This window comes from Cryptomeria japonica, chromosome 3, assembly GCF_030272615.1.
Source record: "Cryptomeria japonica chromosome 3, Sugi_1.0, whole genome shotgun sequence".
In the NCBI taxonomy this organism is placed as follows: domain Eukaryota; kingdom Viridiplantae; phylum Streptophyta; class Pinopsida; order Cupressales; family Cupressaceae; genus Cryptomeria; species Cryptomeria japonica.
The window spans coordinates 862,291,249-862,315,438 of NC_081407.1; the positions used below are offsets into that span (position 1 = coordinate 862,291,249).

General features: G+C 36.3%; 1 protein-coding gene across 1 annotated transcript; it reads left to right on the forward strand.

Moving 5' to 3' along the window:
- The first annotated feature begins 20,416 nt into the window (after positions 1-20,416).
- On the forward strand, positions 20,417-21,640 carry LOC131066697 (short-chain type dehydrogenase/reductase). Its single transcript, XM_058001531.2, has one exon. The coding sequence runs from the start codon at positions 20,573-20,575 to the stop codon at positions 21,338-21,340; it is 768 nt and encodes a 255-aa protein (XP_057857514.2). The 5' UTR covers positions 20,417-20,572; the 3' UTR covers positions 21,341-21,640.
- Positions 21,641-24,190: the final 2,550 nt, after the last annotated feature.

Consider the following 24,190-nt stretch of genomic DNA (forward strand, 5'->3'; position numbering starts at 1 on the left):
TGAAATGTGTCAAACTGTGCTGGCCCTTCATAATCCCAGTCAATGAGTTGGTGGTGAACAAGGGAAAGGCCTTTAATGTTTTTGGAGTTTGCGAGGTTAAGAGTGAAGATGTGGTTATATTTGGGTATGTCGAGGTAATTATCGAGGTCATCGATGACACTCTCCTCATCAGTCTCGATCACGAGCGAATCCAAATTATCATCACTAGTAGCGCATTCCGGAACAGGTGTTCTCATCCTATGTGATTTCAACCTAGAACCTTGAGACAAGGACTGTGTAGACTCCTCATGGGTTGTTTCTTGACCAACTCTGAATTTGTTATAAAATTCCTCCTCTTCTGTGGGTTTATCTGGCTCTCTGAATGTCTCGGTGAGCTCGTAGTCACTGGAAGACTTGTCGGAACCCCATTCCCATTCGTTGGAATCTGTGGAATAGCAATTCTCTTGTTGAATTTTGGTAGCTTTGATTTGTAAGGCTTCTTCTGTCCTTTTAGTATGGATCTTGGAAGTTAGGAAACCAAGTCCTTTCGAGCGTTCCCTTTTTACAGTCAATTCAGGTTGTAAGGGCTCCATAACGCCTTCTTTGCGTAACCCAAGAGGGCTTTTTCCATCATACCCGAATTTTTGTAGAATCTTGAAGCCTTTGCCATATTTCTCACAGGGTATATTGATCTGTTTTTGTGTGTCATCTTCAATGTCTTTGTAGAGCATTTTGTATAAACTTTCCACTTCCAGTTCGCCCCATCTTTGCAAGGTAGTAGGATCCCATTTGAATGCCATGATGGATATTTGCTTGTTAGGATGTGGCCTTCCGTATTCTTTTGGAGAGCTCATGACTTGTCGTAAATACATGGTTTGATTTAAAGTGTATTCTCCCATGCCTTTGTCCTGAAATTTGCCTTTAAGTTCACCTTGTTTTGATGTCGAAGGTTTCAATGACTCAGGATCAATGTATGCCGAAGAAGGAACAGCTTCACGATTACTGGGAATGATGCTCTCAGTATGTGATCTCAAGTTATTGCAATATATGAACGGATTAGGATCACCGTTAACTGTTGCCTCGACTCCGTTGTGAGGAAACTTAATGCATTGATGATATGTCGATGGGACTGCCCTCATTTCATGAATCCAAGGACGTCCTAACAATATATTATAAGTGAGATCCAGATCTAGAACCTGACAAACCACATCCTTTGTGACTGGCCCAATTCTTAGAGGTAAGGTGACTGTGCCCTTGGATGAGCATTCTTCATCATCATATGCCTTGATGGTGATTTGATTTATTGAATTCACAACTTTATCAGAATATCCCAATTGTTTAATGGTGCTCAATGTACAAATGTTTAGACCAGCTCCTCCATCTATCAGGACTCGCTTTATTCGATGTTTGTGTATGAAGGCTTCAATATGTAATGGTGCATTATGTGGCTGACTTATGGAGGCATCATCAGCTTCTGTGAATGTAAGGGAGTGTGGAATGGAAAGGTATCCCACCATGGCTTCAAACTGGTCCACGTTCAGATCAGTAGGAACGGCGGTGTCTCTTAAGATTGTGTCAAGAATAGCTTTATGAGCAGGGGATATGCGTAAAAGCTCAAGTATGGAGATGAGCGCGGGTGTCTTCCCTAACTGTTCCACAAGGTCATATTCAGGTTTGGTTGATGAAGAAGCGGTGTTTTTAGTTGAAGCTCCTGGCAAAGTAATTTTACCTCGACGGGTTGTAACGTGACATTTAGAGGTAGGTTCGGAAGAAGATCCAACACCTCTTAGGACAATCTTAGGTTGCTGAGGAGGATTCTCAGGGTTTTTGTTCTTGATGGTAATAGTAGAGATATGATTATCCATCGAGATATGATTGATAGTTGAATCATAGTTGTAAGGTGCTCTAGTATAGTTGGCTTGATCATCTGTGACTTTAGCTTTTCCATTATCGTGCTTTGGGAATGGTTCCTTAAACATCTCGTGTTCTTGATTGGATGAGTGTCCCTCAATCTCAATGTCACCTCTATCAATGAGATCCTGTATGATGTTCTTCAGTCGATGACAATTTCCTGTCTTATGACCCTTGCTCTTATGAAATTCACAATACTCATCATCATTCCACCAATTCGGCTTAACCTTTGGTTCATATGGAGGAAAATATGGAACTGTGATTACCTTGTTTGCCACAAGCTTCTTGAAAACTGACTCAAGTGGTTCTCCCAATGGGGTGTACTTCCTTCGTGATCTGGGAGTTGTTTGAGTATTTACTTGATTGTTTGTAGAACTTGATCCTGAAAAGATGAATTTAGGTCGCACTGTGTTGGCATCAACAACACCATCATTGACTGTGTTCTTGTTTTTATTCCAAAATCTTGGCTTGTCTTTTCCTTTAAAGTCATCTTTGTTTTCCTTGAATATCTTAATGACTCCTTGTTCAATTAGGACCTTTTCTGTTGCTAAGCCTTTTTCAATGACATCCTTGAAGGTGGACAAACAAGCTTTCCTTAGATCATAGCCAATGTCCTTGTTAACATTTTGGGTGAACATTTCTACCATTTGTTTTTGTGGAATCTCACAAGAGCATCTGCTGGCTAGATTTCTCCATCTTTGTAAAAATGATGCAAAAGATTCTCCCTCTTTTTGCTTGGTATTGCACAAAGTAGTGACTGATATGTCTGTATCTATATTGTAGGAGAAATGTTGAATAAATGCTTCTGCTAGGTCACCCCATGACTTAATACCAGGTGGGAGTTGGGAGAACCATTCCATAGCTTGATCACCTAAGCTTTGTGGGAATAATCTCATCAAATATGTCTCTTCTGCTGCTACCTCAATGCAAGCTGTGAAAAATTGTCTTATGTGTGCCTCAGGATCCCCTTTTCCTCTATACTTATCAAATTTAGGCATCACAAAGTGTGTAGGAAAAGGAGGCATTGGAATGCTCTTGTCAAATGGATAAGGACATATGTCTCTCATTGTGTATGTTGGCTTTGGTGTATTTATGTCCTCCATTTTCTTTTGTAAGTCCCTGATTTGTTGCTCCAAATTACTCTTAGGTGGAGATCGACTTCTTGGACCATATCCTATGTTTGAGGTACCCATTGGAGGAGGAGCATGTTGCATATATGGATGATATTGATCATACACATGTTCATATGGAGGAGGTCTATAATGATGCTGCGTATATGGACCACTTGGTATAGATTCATGTTGAGGAACACCATATCTATTTTGTGCATGTATACCATACTCTACAGGCATGTCATGTTCTATTGTATTTGTAAAGCGGAAAAATCGCGATCGAACCCTAGTTGCTCTCCCCTCTTCCAACTCCAAGGAGAGAGAAGGGAGGTTCGCTAGGATTCGATGGTTTTCACTTAGGGGGGAGACTTTACATTCAAAAGAGGGGTTGAAACCCACAAGATCCAATCCCACGCAATGCAAGATTGGATGCTAAATGAATTTCAAGGGTTAAGACAGCAAGGCTACCCTCTTTTGTAAAGAATGTGCATAGAAGAATTGAGCTAGGAATGCATAGAAAGTGACAAAGATTCGCTTTATAAACTGAGATAGGGATACAGTATGAAGCTGCGGACCTGGAATTAGCAGTAAAATGTCGATACGGCGCTGTCCTGCAAATTTGAGCAAAAGTTGTCGGGACGATGGCGCCCGGCGCCACGGTCCTCCGAAAAATCCGCGAAACGAAGGGGGATCTGTTCGTCTCTGCACAAGGATTCCAGATCTTCAATCTCAGCCGCATACCTGCAACCTACACACAGAAAAGCGAAGACGATTGGGGGGTTAGGGATTAGGGGTTTGCCTTTAGGTCAAACCCCGGTTTTGGAATTAACCAAGAAATGAGCAAGAGCTGTAAATGTAAATGACTGTAAAACAAGTACTAATACCTTGTTCTAAGGATGTTTGTATCCTTATGTGCGAAGGTTTAGATGTTGTATGTTGTATGTTGTAGTAGTATGTGATCTCCTCTTCAATGGTTGAATCCTTGTCTTGAATGCAACACTTAGCCTTGAATGGAGACTTGGAATGAATGCTTGAATGCTTGAATGCTTGAGTATAGTTTCCACGCCTTTTTCATCATCTATGTGTTATCTCCAAATGAGAGAGAAAAATGTAGTTTATATACTTGTCAATTAGGGCTGATAGACTGATTTTCCCGACCTTAGGCCGACCAGGAAAGTTAATTTCCAAATTGCAAACAAAAAGACCCGAGACCCCTTAGGAGACCGGGCCCAAAATAGGACCCAGGGACTAGGGCGCTGGGCGCCATGGTCCTGGGGCACCCTGGTCCTGAGGGACCAGGGCGCTGGGCACTCTGGTCCCACCTCCCGGGACAACAGGGTGCAAGGAGGTTCAGGCCAGGGTACTTGAAAAATGCAGTTTTTGGTGTCGTGAGCAAGCTTCGGGGTCTCCATTCAGGTTGCGTGTTGCGTCGCCATCGTGAAGACCGAAATGCAGTCGAAATTGCAAGTGTCGCAATTTTAGGACGCTACAGTATTGCCCCCAAATTTGACATGAGGTTTCCTTGTGTCCAAATTTTGAGCATGCCTTGGAATATCCCATTGCTTTGGTGGTTGATCCTTAGCATTGATATGTGATTGAGCATATTTTTCTCCATAAGACTTCCATAATGGTCTGCGAAGGTGAGTGTCATATGTTTGACCATGTGTATGTGGGACCTCTGGTTTTTGAAGCAAAGCTGATGGTGATTCAGGTACCATGTGTTGTCCTCTATTTCCTCCACTATTAGGTCTCCTTTGATCCATATTGGAGTGAGGTTGTTGCAAAGGTCTATGTTCCATTATTTGAGACATGTCAAAATCATGAGGTATCTTGGCTCCACTTTGTGCCATCATGTGTAAGAAGTATTGTCTATCTCTCCTCATTATTTCCTCAACCAATCGATTGAAATGGGGATTCATAATGGATTCTTCAACATCTGCTGAATGTACTGAAAAGTTGTCCACATTGTCATTTCGTGTAGCATTGTTGTTTAGAGTGTCCATGTTCTCAACATTTGGATTATTTCTATAGACATCCATGTCAGGTAATGTAGTATGATCAGAATTGAAAAAGATCTCATTGTCATACTCATAAGAACTCATGTTTGCGGACTCTTGAGCCTCTTTAGTTTCTCTCCTAGATTTTTGAAGACGGGTTTCAACCATGAACTAGGTATTGACCAAGATGTGTGAGACTAGATGAAAAATGGAAAGAGTATGGAAGACCAGGAGTTGAATGGAATGTAAATGAGTCTGAAGTGTACTTGCAATGTCCAAAGTGTAAGACCAAGTATGTATGTAGTAGAGTAGGTGTGGCTTCCAAAGAGAGGATAGTTTCTCTTGATGAGGTAAGTTGACCTTGACTCTAAGTAAAACCAAATGAGACCCAAAGGTAGGAAACCTTGATGAGGGACCACTTAGCAAAGTGTTGTTGTATGTAGTGTGTTGACAAAGTATGATGAGGACAAGCAAGTGACCTTTTGACTCAAGTTTAGACAAATGTGAATGTAAAATGAGATGTGAAGCAATGATGGACTATGTGAGACCCAAAAGACAGGTTGAATGCTAGATGAAACCTGAAGAAACAACCTAGGAAGCTCAAGTATTCCGAAACTGATTTCTTGTGTTTGCTGGACTGTGAAATTTTTCTTGCAATTTTGAACACAGACGCGCCTGTATACTGCACAGATGCGGTTTCCTGACCCAGACGCTACTCTGCCCTTTACAGATGCGCTTATGAGATTTTTCCTGTTTATGTTTGCTGGATTGTGAAATTTTTTTGCAATCCTGGACACAGACGCGACTGTATACTGCATAGACGTGATTATCCGACACATACGTGTTTCTATTCAACATAGATGCTGTTATAAACACAGACGCTATTCTGCACTTCATAGACGTGGCTAGACAACACAGACACGGTTAAAACAGACACAGATGCGTTTCTATAAACTTTGTGCAATTTTTCCAATATGTGAAGTCGTTTTTGTTGTGACCAAATCTGACTGTTTGACTGTTTTTCGTGACAAGAGGACACAATGTTGATGAGGACTCAATGTTTGCAAGTGTTTAGACTCCAAAATGACTCCAAGAAAAGTGTGTTGTTTGATGTGAAAATGTTTTACATACACTTGAAGACACAAAAGACACAATGTTTTGCTGTTTGGTCTTGAATGTTTGAATGTTTTAACATAAGTCAAGCACAATTCTTATGGCTGGCCAAGACAATAGTTGTTGATCCCACATGGGGTTTTACCCCCGAGGCTACGCTATTCAGAGCGGATACTTAGATGCTTGACCTCACTGGCTCCACCCTCGGCACTCACTTCTCGGGTCAGCCAAGCATCAGTCCCCATGAAAACTCCCCATGGCGAACTTTGTATCTCTACTAAGAACTGTATGTGTGTGGGCCGCTACCAGAGGTCCGACCTCCTGCCCCAACAACTAGAAGGATTTGGGCCTCTAAAACAAAATGGTGCTAGTAAGGGCATTCGCTCATGTGGCCATACATGCGACACTTTCAGCTCTGTAAATACAGAAGGCTCCTAGCCGGTAGGGGTTACGCCCTACAAATGATCAAATAAATTTGATCAAACGGGTTTATGGGGAGACATAGTGTCGGTATGAACTAATCAGCACACGTTATTCATAGCTTTCACCATGAATACATTTGATTATAGTGGTTCGGATGAGGTGGGTTTTCCTCGCTACCACTTGGGTCATTCTCTTCTCACTAGTAGTCCTAATGACCACACGGGAAGACAGGCCCTCTAAAGATTAAACAAAAAGAGCCTATCACTCAAGACACAAAAGACAATGATTCAATTTTAGTGCACCAATTGAAGTGTTTGCTAGTCTATGAAAACAAGGCACACAATAAAAATCCAAAACCCTAGCCAAGGACCTGCAACAAAGAGTTGTTAGTAGTTTGGGTTGTTTGAAATAATCACCCCTTCCTGCAAACACACAAGTTAGGTAAATTTTAAAACCCAAAAGACTTTGTGAAAATAGGGGCCTTCAACCAAACGATTTAGCTTCCAAGGCAAGCTGCACTAATGTTAGCTAGATCTGAAAGTGTTAGTCCAAAAATAAACTAGATCTGAAACCCTAAATGCAAAAATCCGAAAACTGAATCACTAAAATTTCAAAATTTTGGAACGGTAAATACACAGACACCGTTACCCTCAACACAGACGCGTCTGGAGCACACAGACGTGATTCTGTGATTCACAGACGTGCTTAAAAGTCACATACGCTCCTTTTAGACACAGACGCGGGTAGAAATAACACATACGCGTTTCTGGAACACAGACGCGCCTCCCTGGAACCTGCAAAATGAAATATTGACAAAACACAGACGCGGATCCCGTTGTCGCAGACGCGCTTGAAAATCAAAAACGCGTTCCGAAAGTGCACAGACGCGAAAATACCAAAAATGCCGCTGAAAATGTCCGATCTGCAACTTCAAAAACACAAGATCTGCAACAAGGAGGTTAAATGCAAAGGGACAAGTGTCCCACCGGGCGTGCCAAAATGTGTATGGTGAAAATGGATAACAATAATAACGATATTGAAAGGCTAAATGAATTCAACCACCAAACCCTAGCCTAACAATCAACAAAGATCCACCATAACATATGAAGATTACCTAAGACAATGCAAATCAAATGAAATCACAAAGATTATACCATCACATGTCCAATAGGGTTTTGATCTCCATGCTTCCTATCTCCATTGATCTTGCTTGATATATTTGCTCTCAGATTTTATATGCACAAGAGCTCAACAAAGAACGAAATGTGGTTGCAAGTAGGATCGTAGTGTAGTCAAGTCCTCCAAATTGTCGATTAGGGTTTGATAATGAAGGAAGCATCTCCTTATATAGAAGACACTATATGAAATGGAGGGATAAGATTGAGAGGTGTAAAAAGGAGGTCGGCTAGGATTAGAGGGTAGGTAAAAGAAATAATAAAATAATGAGAGGGGTAGGTAGTGTATGAATTAAGAGATGAATGACATGTGTCATGGGTAGAAAAGGTTAATGAATTAATTAAATAAATAAAGATTTATTTAATTAATAGAAGAAGTGGGATCAATTAAATAAATAAAATATTTATTTAATTTAAGAAAAGGATAATTTAAATAAATAAATATATTTATTTAAATGAGAAATAAGGCTAGAAGAGGATAAATGAATTAATTAAATAAATAAAGATTTATTTAATTAATAGAAGAATTAAGCTTAGATAATTAAATAAATAAAATATTTATTTAATTAGACTGGACAATTTTAGGTGTCTACAATGGTATCCATATGAAGGAAACTTTGACTTGAAGGTGTACACAGATGTAGACTGGGCAGGTAATGTTGATGACCAAAAAAGTACAACCGGTGGAGCATTCTTTCTAGGAGGAAGACTTGTTTCATGGAGTAGCAAAAAGCAGAGTTGTATTTCACAGTCTACTGCTAAAGCTGAGTACGTTGTTGCTTATATGAATTGTACCTAGGCTATCTGGATGAGACACATTTTAGAAGGTTTCAAGATGAAGTTTACTGAGCCTGTAAAGATCTTATGTGACAATACCAATTCCATTAATATTTCAAAGAACCCTGTCTTGCACACACAAACCAAGCACATTGAATTGAAGTATCATTTCTTGAGGGAAAAACTGCAGAGTAAAGATGTGATCTTAGAGCATGTTTCTACCAAGGAGCAGCTTGCAGATATCTTTACTAAACCTTTGCCTAAGACTACTTTTGAGTATCTTAGAAGTTAGCTAGGGGTTATACCCCTTCACGAGGTCAATTGAGCATGATGTAGATTACATCAGTCTCAGAGCTACTTGCAGAATTTTTCAACAAGATTGGTGTAGAAGTGGACTTATTCCACAGGGGGAGCATCAAGTTGCATATTGGTGATGCTGAATAGTGAGTTTGACATTGCATGTTTTACTTTCAATTTGACATTGTTGTTGAAGGGGAGAAGAACTATGTGATTATGTGGAACAAAACCAGTGAAAAACTAAAGACAAGGAGAGTACATGGTAAAATGTAAACCGAGATTCCTATTCACAATTACAACAATCAATGGTATTGATATTTGTATTGCCATCAATGCCAAAGGGGTAGATTGTTGGCATTTGCATTAAGATTGCATTAATGATTTGTTATGTTGTCATTGATGTCAATTAAACCAGTAATGTTATTGTGATAATGTTGTTTTGTAACTAGTAGGAAGAGCTAAGTGAAAGGAATTGTAACCGGTATGTAAGTTTGAGGAGTGAACCGATATTGCTAAGTATTGGAGAGTTGAACTGGTAAACCCTACCTGTTGTTTTGATAAACCCTAACCGATTAAGTCTGGTGAATTGGTTATATTGGTTTATGATATGATGATGAGTGGTAATGATTATGACACGTATGCATATTGTATCAAGCGAGTTTCAAAGAGTTTTTGGCATGCTGAGTTAATGTTTTTTTGTCTAGGCAATGAGAAAGTGTATTGGATGTAATGCAAAGCGCGTGATGAGTTATTAAGCTCGATGGAGCAGTGATCAAGGAGCGGTCGTGGCTTTCTTGAATGATGTGTAGAGATTGTTATGTAATCCAACTGTCATACTTCAACCAACTTGTTTGTAATCTCTATGTGAATTAGGTTTTTGTTGTGTTACCGACCTAATTGATTTGTTTATAAGGTCAATGAGTTGTTTCAGTTGAAGTGTTGGCAAAGTTGAATTGAGTGTGTGGTTACTGAACCAGATGATGTATCTGCAGTTTGAGTAAAGGCAAATAGGAGCATGAGAAGGATCTAAACAAGCAAGTGAAGTGCTATTCAAACAGATCAACAAACTCCCGTTGTTTTCTAACAATTACAACAGTTAAATCGCTTAACTGGGTAAGCTCTAACAAGCTTGGTGTTATTCAAATCCTCTAACAAGGTGATCCATTACCTTGGATTCTAAATCCTTTACAAAGGTTACTTTTCACAGGGTATTGCTTCTAACAAGGCATTATAGTCAATCCCTTAATCGAGTGGTCCCTAATAGGATCTATTCTTAATAGGACTTTTTGTAAAAGCTTTAACATGCTTGGCTCCTAACAGGGTGAAGTTCAGAAGAGTTCAAATAGTTATCTTGTGAGTCTCATCTCATCGTGGGTTTTCCCATTTGGGTTTCCACGTCAAAAAATATTGTGTCAAGTGGTGAATGTTTTTGTGGTTATGTTTCTATGGTTGAATTGCTTAACTACTTATTTCACCTTGATAAGTTATGTTAATCGGTAACAATCTAAAATGAAGTTTTACTTATGTCAAGTAAAAGTATTTGGATGATTGTGAGTTTCAGGTTGTTTACTGTTATCTGTTGTAAATACTAGTTTATCTTGACAAAGATATTGCATTTATAGTTCTAAGTTTACTTGGGAGGTTATTTAAGAGAAAGGTGAAAGTTTATCAACTTTTCTATCTACTGATTCACCCCTCCCCTCTCAGTAGTTGACCAGATCCTTGTTCTTTCATCATACCATCAAGTAAATCCTCACAACAAGTGATGTTGAGCCCAAGAAGGGGTTGCCTGACAAAGTCTTGAAACCTTGAGGGAGCCTCCTTGTAGATTGGTGTCAATGCCCTATGATAGTAAATCCCCATCCCTCATTATGGTTAGGAAAGAAGTTAAGACATGACTAAATATAATAAATATTGAATATATTATCAATAATAAATCATTCAATAGTTTAGTAATATGAATTAAAACATAATGATGCATAGTAATGTATGCCAACATTTAGGAAAATGGCAAACCCTAGTAGGCGACATTACAAATGGTATCAAAGATTTGATCTTGCCATCTTGCAAGGTAAACATGAATCAATGAATCATTCTAGTCAATGATAAGGAAATTCAAAGTAAATTGAGGGTTTTATAAAAGGTATTTCAAGAGAAGAATAAGGTGATGAATAAGGTGATGGACAAGATTTTTGAACACTTCATGATCATTGCTTGATGACAAGAAATATTAATTGGGGTTGATTGTAATGTCCTCACCTTGAAATATAATTTAATAATAATAATATTAAAATATATAAGAATAAGAATAAAAATTCAATTAAAACATAAAAGAATATAATTAAATATAATTAAAATTTGATTAAAGTTATTGAATGGTCAAAGGATATGAAATGATAAGTTGTGACTCCCCCAAATATGAAGTATAAAAGGGAGAAGAGAACTCAATTGAAGGAGGGATAATTTAGGAATAAGAAGTGGAGATCTAATTGTGAAAGATTGTGTCCCTTTCAAAGGGAAAAAATAATGAAGAGTTGCACTCTTTAAAATGGTGCTAATGGTGATGGGTGTGTCTCTTGGAAAAGGGCATAAATGATGAAGAGGTGTGACTTCTCCCTCACATTGAGAGATATAAAGGAAAGAAATCAAAAGCCTCTAGTGGTATCACCATCGATCAAATCAGATCAGAGCCATTATTAAGTTACATACAGTAACATCCTTGTTCTTGGTGGTATTCATGGGGATGTGCTTAATATGTATGCTTCATATATCAATCCTGATAATGTTCTTATATAGAATTTAATGGTAATATTAATATAGATTGCAATATGTATGACAGTCATACTTAATTTCATATACATTCATAGTACATGAAAAAATATTATATTAATGGGCTAGACTTTAATTCATTTGCTAATTCCTACGAGAGGATAGGTTGGTGTGTGTAGGGAGGGGCAAGTAAATCCTCACAAGTGATGGTGAGCCCAAGATGGGGTAGGGACAGAGTCCTAAAACCTTAAGGGAGCCTCGTCGTAGATTGGTGTCAGCGCCCTATGACAATAAATCCCCATCCCTCATTGGGGTTAGAAAATAAGTTAAGATGGGTCTAAATATAATAACTATTGAATGTATTATGAATAATAAATAAAACATAATAATGCATGGTAATGTATGCCAACCTTTGGAAAAATGGCAGACCCTAGTAGGGGACATCACAATGATGCCCCTTGATATAAAGATATGGTAAAGTAAGCTCAATGTTTCATGTGGGAAATGTGATGATGTTTCTTAAAAGTATGACTCTAGAAGGGGAATATGACAATGTAGGATCAAGAGGTATGACTCTAAAAACATGATATAATAAAGGGTGTGCAACAAGTAACTCTTGGGTGTAAGATGCATTGACATGCGTATATACATGCATATGCATATGATCAAAGTATAAAGCTCTAGGAAGCAAGGTGTATGGATATAAGAACAAAGTGCAGGATATAATAAGTATGAGAAAACATTGTAAGATCCATGTATAGTATTATATATCAAAGTAGGAATAATGCACAAGTTCTAACAAGCACAATTTAGCAATATGAGATCAATGATTGAGATCTTGGAAGCATGGTATAATATTATAAAATCAATGGGTAAGCTTAAAGAAGCATGATATAATAATATAAGATTAGTAGGAAATAAGAAATGATCAAAAACTAAAGAATGAGATGGACATAAGAAAAAAAAGAACTAATATGTTGAAGGGAAAAATGATATGAAAGCAAATGCAAAAAAGGAAATGAAAAATAAAGAATATGCATAAAATGATATAAATAAGAATAGGGGAAAATAAGTCATGAAAGGTGTAGTGCCGTAAATTGTACACCTCTAATGAGGGTGTTCAATTCCACACTTTGTTAGCACTCATTTTAGTGTGTTTCATTATATTATGCATTATAGGACTTCAATATGCATTTAATTAATAATTAATTTTAAATATAAGTCCTTTCTTGATTTTAACCTCACCACACTCTCATTTGATCTCTTAATTTTAAGCATGCCCTTTATCTTTTAATCATCCCGATTTATCATAGATCCTACCCCATTTCAAATCTCAAGACACGTTTCCCTCTCCTAAACATTAAATATTGTCACACAAAATTATTTTTGGCATTAGGATCCTATTATCTTGCTTCCATAAAAAGTGGGGTTGAAATTATTGAGACAACACCTTGGTCTGATGCTTTTTCCTTGATTTTTTGGAGGATAATAAGATGGTCATATCTTATTCAAATTAATTGTAAGTCGACTATTTATCAAATTAAACCTAGAATCCCATATATAAAGAAATTAATTTCCTAATTTGTGATATACAACAATTGTGCAAAATTGGAGATATCCTTACGAAGTGAAGGTGCTTCTTTTGTGAGAAATTCTAGATCTGCAAATCATTCATCATCAAATCTTCATAAATCATGGATGCTTCAAGAGATATTGGAGGATGATAGGGAAATACTGACTGGTGATTGGCTTGCATCTCTTCCTAAGGGATTGGTGTGCTTTCATGTCATTCTCATATTTTCTGCAATTAATCTTTAGATCTAATATCTATCATTCAAATTATGTGATTCATGCATTAGTTCATGCTACTTTCAATCATATCATTTTAGGGTTTTTCTCTAACACACTTGAGTATGATTCTAGTTTGCATGTATGCATTCTAGCTCATAGCAATCTTAGACACACTTAAGATTCAAGAGCACACATATTATTTCAATTTCAATATTGATTATTTGTGGAGGTGGAAATCACCAAAATAGGGGGTTGACTAAGGCAAACACGTATATAGCCACAACCTTACCCTATTTCTATTTTGCAGGTGAAGCTACAAGTTTCTGGTAGAGAAAAAATGATAGGAGGACACCCGGTGGATAGAGACATCCTGAAGCAGTACCCAAAGTCTGGACAAAGACACTCTAGACCAGGGTGCTTGGGGTGCCCTTGTCCTTAGAAATCTGCATTAATTTTGACAAAAGCAAAATACAATGTCTTAGGAGGCTACATCTAAGTTGGTGTGTAGAAGTTAGAAGACCAAGATGCTCTGGGCAACCTAGTCCAGCGAAATCAGCCTTAGATTTTAGAGAATGGAATCAAAAGACAACTATCAGCCCACCGGTGCACCTCTGTATTTTCTGCTCACTTATGTAACTGTTGTGAAGTTTTTGTTTGTGCATAAGTTTGTTACACTCTTTTAAGCTTTCACTTATATCATACTTAGATCCTATTTCGATATCATTTCAAATCCATACACTTTCCAAAGCAACAAAGGAATAGAAATCCCAAAGATATCATTTGACTCTCTTTGACAAGAGTTAGTCAAATACAATTAACCCTTTTGGTGGTTTTATATTCCAATGTTTGTGTGAAAGTGGGTCTTGGCTCTAATCTCACCTTGCTCCATTTTCATTCTAAACACGATGAAAATGGAAGCCAAAGTGACCCCTTTAATGGGTACTATAAACATGAAACGAGAAATAGAAGTAAAAATGTATGCAAAAAGTACAAGAAACAAGGTGTAAATGAATAGACAAAAAATATAAGGACATATAAGACAAATGAAAGAATAGGTGAAGATGATCACAACATATATGGAGTAAGCAAAAATAACCAAATAGAAGTGAAATGAAGAACACAACACACAATTCAAAGTCACTTGTGTCCACATGGCAATTAGGAAAATGGAATTATAAAGAACACAAAAAGAAAGCAAAAACATAAAATATAATGAGCAGTGAATTCATCTCTCATAGCAAGTTTTTTCTCTTTTATGTCACATGTAACCTTGAAATAGGGTGTGTTATGATGAATAGTATGTTTATTGTATGTGTAGGTCCTATGCACAATAGGAGAACAAATATAAAAAATATGTTACTATAGAGCATTGCTAATTCCATACTATGCTCATGTGAATTAGGCCTAGAAAAGTATGTAATGAAATCATTAACTAAATTAGTAAAGAAAATGTAAAACGAACAAGATTAACAAACCAAATTCTAAAGCTCCATCGCTTATTATAAAGTTTTAACTCAATAATCAATATAATATGATCAATTCTATGTTCATGTGATTAGCAAGCAAGAAAAAAATGACATGTAAAGATGCATCACTAGACCCATCATAATAATTATGCAAAATTTCTTTCTTAAATTTCATAATGTCATCAAGCAATGTGGGAAAAGGCCATGTATTATTAACTTGAGAAATTTATCTTTATATTAAGAAGGTTATGTGAAAGGTAAGTATAGATACAATATGAAATGTAGAAGATTGATCATGTCAAGTGTCCCATCATCATGTATGAGAGGAGATGTACTATTTTAAAGTACGAATCTATGGATGTAGGATCATCATTACATGTGAGACAAAAATCATTATGAGATACAAATATATCATGAGTAGGTGGAGGAGGTACAATTATATCATATATATGTCTATGTTACAAGGCATCACGAGGTAAATCATCACTATGCATGTCCTCATTAGAATCAAAGTGATCATAATTAGGTGCATGAATATATGACATAGATGTATCTAATAATTTAATACATGAATACTGATCAACTCCATGAAGGAAAGAAAAAATGAAACATGATGGAACAAACACTCCATAGAGAACACATTCTTATCCTAAAAAACATCTCTAGAGAATAGTAACAATAGAGGGGTGTTATAAATAAAGGATAAGAAACTATCAAAATTTAAAGTGTGTATGGATATTAACCACATAACAAGCTGTAGTAGGCTTTATAATGATAAGATATCTTAGGGTAGAATGAAGGTATAAAAGATAACTTAATAAATTTAATCAAATCTTAGTAAAAAATTATTAAGCAGATAAGGATCAAACCCTAGGTAAGGTTGTAAATTTATAAAAAAATAGAATAATACCATATTTGGAAATATAAATTAGAAACCTTATCAGAATGTTGTGAGATATATGATAAAAAAAAGTTCAACAAAATGTAAAGAAGAATAGTCTTTTCTTCAAGTTAATCTAGGCTAGTATAATAGACTCGATATAAATAAGCATAAATAATCCTATTTAAATAACTGATAGTTGGACATTAATAATTGTAACAATTTCTAATAATTGAATGTGATAAATAAAATAAATAAATAAATGTACTATACTTGACAATTGAAGATGGCTCTAAGGCTAATATGGGTTTGAATTTGATGTATCTTATAATTTGAATTAACAACTAAAAATCGACAATTCATTTAAAGGTTGTAATATTCTATTGTGATGGTGCACGAATTCATGATTGTAATCTTGTTATGTAATTTTCATTTTTTTTTCCTTCACTTGAAGTAGCTTGTTTTCTTTTGTTCTCCTTATATCCATATAGCTTTGCAATACTAATAAATAGTTTTGTTAGGTTGTCATACAACTGAGTTGTAGGGAATCTATGTTATGGTCAATCACTTGAAATTAAACAATAAAAATAATTATACTCTTCAATCATGCAAATGCTTCTATGACGATTGTATAGTACTAGGTTCCTTTTCGAACTTTTTTTTGATGTGTGTAAGTAAAATGAATGTATATCTCTCTCTCTATGACTAGATGATTTTCTTATTTTTAGACGATTTTCTTATTTTTGCATTGAATGCCTTAAAATATAACATAGCAATTTGTCACACAAATCTATGTTTAGTTGCCCCTAGGCAAGAAGGGTAAATATGAGAAGATGAGCAAATTTGAATATAAAATTTAAATTATAGCCAAGACAGGTGTGCATATGAATGAATGCAAGCATGCAAGTATACATAGGTGGATAACACAAATGTATAAAGATATGTGAATTCCAAAAATGGATTAGATATATGACATAGACAAAAGAATCAAACTTTACAAAACATTATTCTATTTTTTAATATATGTATCATGAATATGCTATTTATCAATATATCAATCATGAATATGCAAATTATATATAAAAACATTAAAATATTTAATGTAAAGAAATCAGGCTGTATGGTAGATTTCTATTTGAACACTACTGTATTATCATATTGACTAACACTAGCAATTGCACCTTAGTGTGCAATGGGCATGCCAAAGATGTGTGGAAGGTAAATCACACACAAAAAAAGGTCTATTTTTAGCATCTATTTGTGCAATACATGAAGTCAATTGAAAAATGTTTTTTGTTTTTTTTGATAGGTAATGGGTTGAAGTCAATAAAGTGTACATACCCTACCCCCTTTTGGGATTTGAAATTGTGACCTCTTTTTCAAGATCACAAGTTCTCCACCACCAGGCCAACTTAGGTTATACAATTGAAAAATGATGTTGTTTGTGCAACAAAGGTTACAATGGATAAGAGATAGCTTCATGTGAATTATGCATCCACTTACAAAGATCTGGACAACTAAAAGAAAACCTTCGAAATAATAACATAATCAAGATCTATTACCAATATGACCTTTGAAATAATAACATAATCAAGATCTATTACCAATAGGCTTATATTATTTTTTCAATATAGAGAGTGGGAGAGAGAGATAGATAGGGGCAAAATGAGGGAGAGATAAAGGGGGGAAGAGCGAGAGAGAAATGGGGTAAGGATATGGAGAGAGAGAGAGAGAGAGAGAGAGAGAGAGAGAGAGAGAGAGAGAGAGAGAGAGAGAGAGAGAGAGAGAGAGAGAGAGAGAGAGAGAGAGAGAGAGAGAGGTGTGGGCCATATAGAAAGACAAAGAGATACAAATATAAAGGTCTAGAAAGAGGGAGATCTATACGGAAGGATTAAGAGAAATATGTCAAGATAAATGGGGATAGAGGAAGATAGAGGTAGATATATCTATGAAGAGAAAGAGAAATAGAGATATATGGGAAGATAAAGGAAAGAAGACATGAAGGTAGAGAAACAGATAGGGGCATAGGGAGGGAATGAGGGAAGGAGATATGGGTTGAGGAGGGTGGCTAGCCTCCGAGGTGGACTAAAGGATGGAATAGATCTAATTATATTTCAATATTCTCACAATACAAGAATGACCACTCCTGAGATTGCAGTTTGCAAGCATTTCCACTAAATTCCTAATGTGGTTCACTATAAGGAATATGCCTTGAACCAAATATTAATGATATTATGGTGTAGTGATATGGATTTGAATGATGTTTACATGGATTTATATGCTATCATTGATTATTAATACTTTATGATTTTTAATGTCAATTTCTAGTGATTAATATTGTTTGCAGGACCTAAAGCAAGATTATACTATTAAGGGCATTACAATTGACAATTTTGTTATAAAGTTATAATTATAAATATAATGCATTTCTCATCTTAATTTAGATTTAATGTTTCAAGACTAAATTCAACTAAATCCTAAAAATGGACATTATAGAATTCATATTTGCATAGATTAATGGTGTGATATCAATTTGGTATTTTACTAACACAAGTTAAATAGATAATAGACATCTCAAGAATGGTATCACTCAACCTATTATATATATTATTATTATTTAATAGATGTATGCTAGCTATGTTTTGTTTTTATGCATTCTATCACATAATATAAAAAATTAAATATATCATCCAATATTGTCTAACATACTCATTGTCTTTTTTAACTTTTTTTAATGATAGATTATATAATATCAAAAGATCAAATATTATTAAATTTAAATAATATAATAATTTTAAAAAATTGCATTTGGAATCTGGATAGTGTTAGCCAATGCCATGGAATCTAGAAAGAAAAATATTGCTAATAAAAAAGAACAATTTTAAACAATATTTTTGCAACCACTTGTTGGCCTCCGCCATGAAAGAAGGGCTAAGAGGAACCATCATAATGCAAAATTCGTGCTCATTTAGGGCTTCATCGCCATCCGAATCTCCTTCCTACACCATTGCTTGTATTTCTGAATCTGTCAAAGATTCCATGCCTAAAGCAACATAACGTCTCTTTAGACTTTCAACGGTGACTAGGGCAAAGGCAGATACAGATGCGGCAAAGTCAGTATACAAGGTAGAAACATAATCATTTGACCCCGAAGTTAGGGTTTTCGATCCCATTTTATCTTTGAATATAGATCTACACCCTCTAGTAGCAAAGATACAGGTTGCTTAGGTAGGCATATTAAGATTGAGACCCAACATAAGTGCCAGTTCTTTAGGAAGACACTTATATATTAAGATTGATTTTATATTTAATTTATATAATATTATATTATAATTATCTTTATTGTATTATAAATAAGATATTATTTAACATAAATTGATTTATTTTTAATTGCATTAGAAGATTAAATTTATTAGATTTCCACAATCCATGATAGATTTTATGAGAAATTTTTTGGATTCAACTATGTAAATGATTTTTACATCAACGTTTTTGGTCACTAAATGAACCATCATCAGATGTAAGAGAGCAACTACATGAGAAAAATGAAAGCAAGTAGACTTAGTTTGATTAAATAGATGACATGGAAAGATGAGGAGCACAAAGTTCAAAGTCAAAGGAAATAAAAGAAATAAGAAAAAGAAAACCATAAACTAAAAGAAAGAGAAAAAATTTAGAAGTAATACTTAAAAGGGGGGAATAATTGAAAGGGAGAAAATAAAAGGGAAATGAATAAAGAAAGGAAATAAAAAGTTAAATGCTAAACAATTTGATAGTTTACATAGTGTGCCCTAAAACATTGATGCAAAAATCTTTTAAACAATTGAATCCAAAATAGATCTCATACAATGCATCGAAATATTTTGTGTTTCTTTTATGGAATATATTTAATGTCTCAAATAACATATGAAATTTATGTGAAATTTATACAAAAATCATTTAAAAAAAAAGAAATTAGATAATTTTATCTCTTAATATCAAAATAATCTATTACATAACCATATATGTGACTATCTTGGTCCTACAATCACACATACCTTCTTACTTATATATATCTTTCAATCTATTTTTAAGGTGTAATACCTTCTTAGTTATAGATTTATACATATTCCCACGTTGTGCAAACACAGAGACATGATATTATTCCTTATCAAAACATTTATGTATAATCCTTGCTGTTAAGTAATATAAAATAAGATAGCTTTCAAAAATTATTCAAGTCTTCATATAATAAATGTAGGAGCGACGCCATTTCCAAGATATGTGCAAATAATAAACAAAACTGTAGATATCATCTCCAATGTGGTTAATGCATCTGACATCGATGGAGAAAGAAAAAATTTTCTACTTTGAACGTGCCATTGAATTTTAATTTTTAATTTTCTTTGCTTTGAACGTGCCATTGAATTTTAATTTTTAATTTTCTTTGCTTTGAACGTGCCATTGATTTTTAATTTTTAATTTACTTTGCTGCTGGCATGCTTTATGGATACTGACAACTGACGATGACAAAAGAAAGTTGAGATTTTGCATAAGTATGCCCGATAGCCGCTATTAGTTCTTGGAAGTTTACGCTTTATTCCTAAATAAATGGTACTCTTTCGCAGATGAGTAAGACACGTAATCAGAAATGTATTTTTGAAACATATTCCTAAAATCTTGGGTGTCCGCCATTTAGGTTTTTAAAAAGGGTAAAAGCGACGAATGGATGAGATCCGTTTAATGGTCTTGCACGCCTCTCAAGAATTTGAGACCATTGGATTTTCAAGTGAGGGTTTTTTTTGTCATAGGGAATGCCTTCGGCATAATTAAATATTGCCTTCAAAAAGAGGGGGCAGACCTTATACAGGAAGAGAGAGTCCAGGTCCATACTTCCCCCAAAATGGCTGAGAAGAGTAGTCTGGAGGATCGTGTTGCCATCGTGACGGGTGCGTCGCGAGGGATTGGTAGAGAAATCGCCCTCCACTTGGCTCGCAAGGGTGCAAAAGTGGTGATCAATTATGCTGGAAATGCAGAGAAAGCAGAGGAGGTGGCCTCAACAATTAACAAGGGCACTGATACAGTGAGAGCCGTGACCTGCAAGGCCGATATTTCCAAGGCGATCGAAGTAAGAAAACTCTTTGATGCGGCAGAGGAAGCATTCGGCGCAGTGCACATTCTGGTTAACTGCGCGGGCGTTCTCGACCCCAAATACCCACCCCTCGTGGATACCTCCGAAGAAGCGTGGGACTCCACCTTCAATGTTAACTGCAAGGGAGCCTTCCTCTGTTCCAGGGAAGCTGCTAATAGAGTGGTCAAAGGCGGTGGTGGTCGCATAACAAATTTGAGCAGCTCCGTTGTAGGGTCAGTGAGGGTTGGATACGGACCATACGCGGCCAGCAAGGCTGCCGTGGAGACGATGACCAAAATATTGGCGAGGGAATTGAGGGGCACCAAGATTACTGCCAATTGCGTGGCTCCAGGGCCCGTGGCAACAGAAATGTTCTTTGCCGGTAAGAGTGACGCCCTGGTGGAACGCATTGCTAAGGAGGTTCCCTTGGAACGCCTGGGTGAGGTCAGCGACGTAGCCCCCGTCGTTGCATTCCTGGCCAGTGATGAAGGAGAGTGGGTCAATGCACAGGTCGTTCGGGTTAACGGTGGCGCTCCCTGATAAGGGTATCAGGTCAGGTTAGGGTTTTATTAAAATCATTAATTGGATTATCTTCTATTTAGACTAGGGGTTTTTGGCAAATACTCAGGAAGCCATCCACAGGTGAGGTAGCTAATACCGGGAGCCAGAAAAACACAATTGTAAAGCATTATCCTAGATAGAGTCATGTAAAAATGTAATGGGCCAAATTCTGTTAATTCTGGTGTAATACCTAAATTATACTATAAATGCATGTGCTTGTGCTGTGCAAATAGCTTTCTGCTATAATTTCGAAATTTGCCAAATTTGGGTTTAGTACTAGTTTTTTGTAAATCGCTTTCTAAGTGTTAAATATTTTCAGCTTTATACTTCCCCTGTTTTTGCAATGGACATTCAGCTTATGTCTATAGCCTGTCTCCCCCCATTCTTTTGTAATGCATCTCAATATGAAAGATAAAAGGAGTTATTATTGTATTTGATCACCCATCAAATGAGACATCAATTTAGTGTATAAGATCTTTTCCTGGAGACCTACCAGGGGATTGCTGTTCACTTATATATTAATAAAACTTTGTATTCCTGATGTTTGACTTAATAACAAGGTTCCTTAACAACTCAAACTTGCCTATCCACATACACTTGAGGTAACCTTCTATAACTTTGGACATAAACTGTCACATCCACCACCTTCAAGCACATTTGAATCTGTATTCTCACGAGGCTCTTCGAGATGCAGCTCTTGGCTTCTTAAGCAAGACAAAGTTGAGTGCCTTTAAAGCTCATAAATTTTATTTACAGAGGAGGTCTCCCTCCTATTCTTACTCCAATTTATCTAGATATTTTCCATTTTGATTCATTTAAAGAATGCTCTAAAAAAAATGAAGGCAACATGATACACGTTCTGTTCAAATGATATTTACTGCAGGGTTCCATGGTGTGACAACCATTCCTGCTTTGAACATATGGCTTCTAGTAATCGAACAGCTAAATTGAGTGATCGAACTCTAAAATATACCTCTCCCTTCCACCCAGGTGAATTTCTCCATTTGCCCCCCAGGTGATGCAGAGACAATTCAGGAGCCATTTCCCTGAAAAATGGGCTTATGGAAATTACATCTTCTATTCTGCTAAAGCATATTTGTCTTTAGGATTAAATAGTGTCAGTAAATAATTGCAAAGTACATTATAAAAATAACATTGACTGTGGAAATCTGATAAATTTGATTATAAAAATATCTAAATTTAGCTGCCATTTGACACAAAGCTTACATGAAATATCTCATTGGGCTCTGCAAATTTCTTCACCAAAAGGCAAAATTTAATTCTTGAAAAATCATCACTTGCATTCTATGTAAAGATCTCTATTTTTGTCACCTGTGTTCCACAGTGATGTGTCCATGGCCCTCAAACCCTCGTCTCACCACTTTCATTCTACGTAAAGATCTATATTTTTGTCACCTGTGTTGCACAGTGATGTGTCCATGGCCCTCAAACCCTCGTTCCTGTCCCCAATGGAATTTCATGTATGGTGAGTTGGCGGGGAATTTTTCTAGCCATGACCAAAAATTTCAAATCTTTGAAATGTTTCTGAAATGTGTTGCAGATATGGGAAATGTCGTGGGGAAATTTGGTTGTCTCTGAGACAGCAGGGGATGTCTGAGACGTCCCTTGATCGTCACAGGGATGGCCAGACGTCCCTGATGGCAAGGCAAGATTTTGTAATGTTAGAAAAAAACAAACCATTTATGACAGTAAACAGGACTGTTAAAGATAACATTACTGTTTAAACAAATCATTCATGACAGTAAAAAGGACTCTTAAAGATAACATTACTGTTTTAAAACATCAGTGTAACAAGACAGCATTATAACATCAGTATAAAACCAGTATTACGTGACGACATATTAATTGCATCAATAAATATATCGTGACAGCAATTACTGCAGCCACAGTAGTATAACAGCAATAAGTGTATCATGACTCAGATTCATAGCTAATGATATAAGATATAATATACAGCAGTTAACACTAATAGCAATAATTTGAATTTCTGATTTCATTGTTTAAAGTTCTGTAAACTCAAAGTCGAAAGCTCCAATATTTTCAATATGTTACTAGAGTCAGTTAATAGTCAGTTGCAAAAGAGATTAAAGGTGCATTGGCGATCGTCTGGTACGGTGTTGTATTGTGTGAGAAGCGCAAACAAACAATAATTTTGGGAATATGGTTGGCATGCAGGCTTTATTTTAAGTGTCATGTTATATTGTTGCTATCATACTTCTGTCCATTAACCCCACCGCACCCTTCCCCCCTCGCGCTCTCTCTCTCTCTATATATAGATACATACATACATTCACACACACACAAAACAAGTCCCTTGCCATCCTCTCATCCCCATCTGCGAAACAGCATGGATCATAGATATTTAACTGTTATACATTTTGCATAAGTTATTTGGAACAACCTGCAACAAAAACAATAGCTGTAGTTATCCCCTCTATAGAATCCATGCCTTAGAATCTCTACCAAAAACGTGGAAGGACTCTAATGATGAGGATAGAAGTTTGCAGTATTGCTAACCAACGTTTTGGGAATTCTTCTGCCGAATGATAGTATAAAAAATGTTTAACATGCTTCACAAAATAAAATTACTGTTGAACTTGGTTCTAATCTGCATAAACTTCTCAACTTTGTGATACCTTAATTTAGCATATGTATCTATGATTCATAAGGCACGACTGGGTGAAATAATAAAAAGGGGAACACCGAGAAGCTACGAAACCCGGGGACGCGTCCCCTACCTGAAAACCCCCGTCCCAGTCCCGGGGACGTTTCGGGGACTTGGGGACGGCCAGGGGACGTCCCCCCCCC

What these genes read in the sequence shown, in the direction of transcription:
- LOC131066697 (XM_058001531.2), top strand. Translation starts at nt 20,573, where the DNA reads ATGGCTGAGAAGAGTAGTCTGGAGGATCGTGTTGCCATCGTGACGGGT.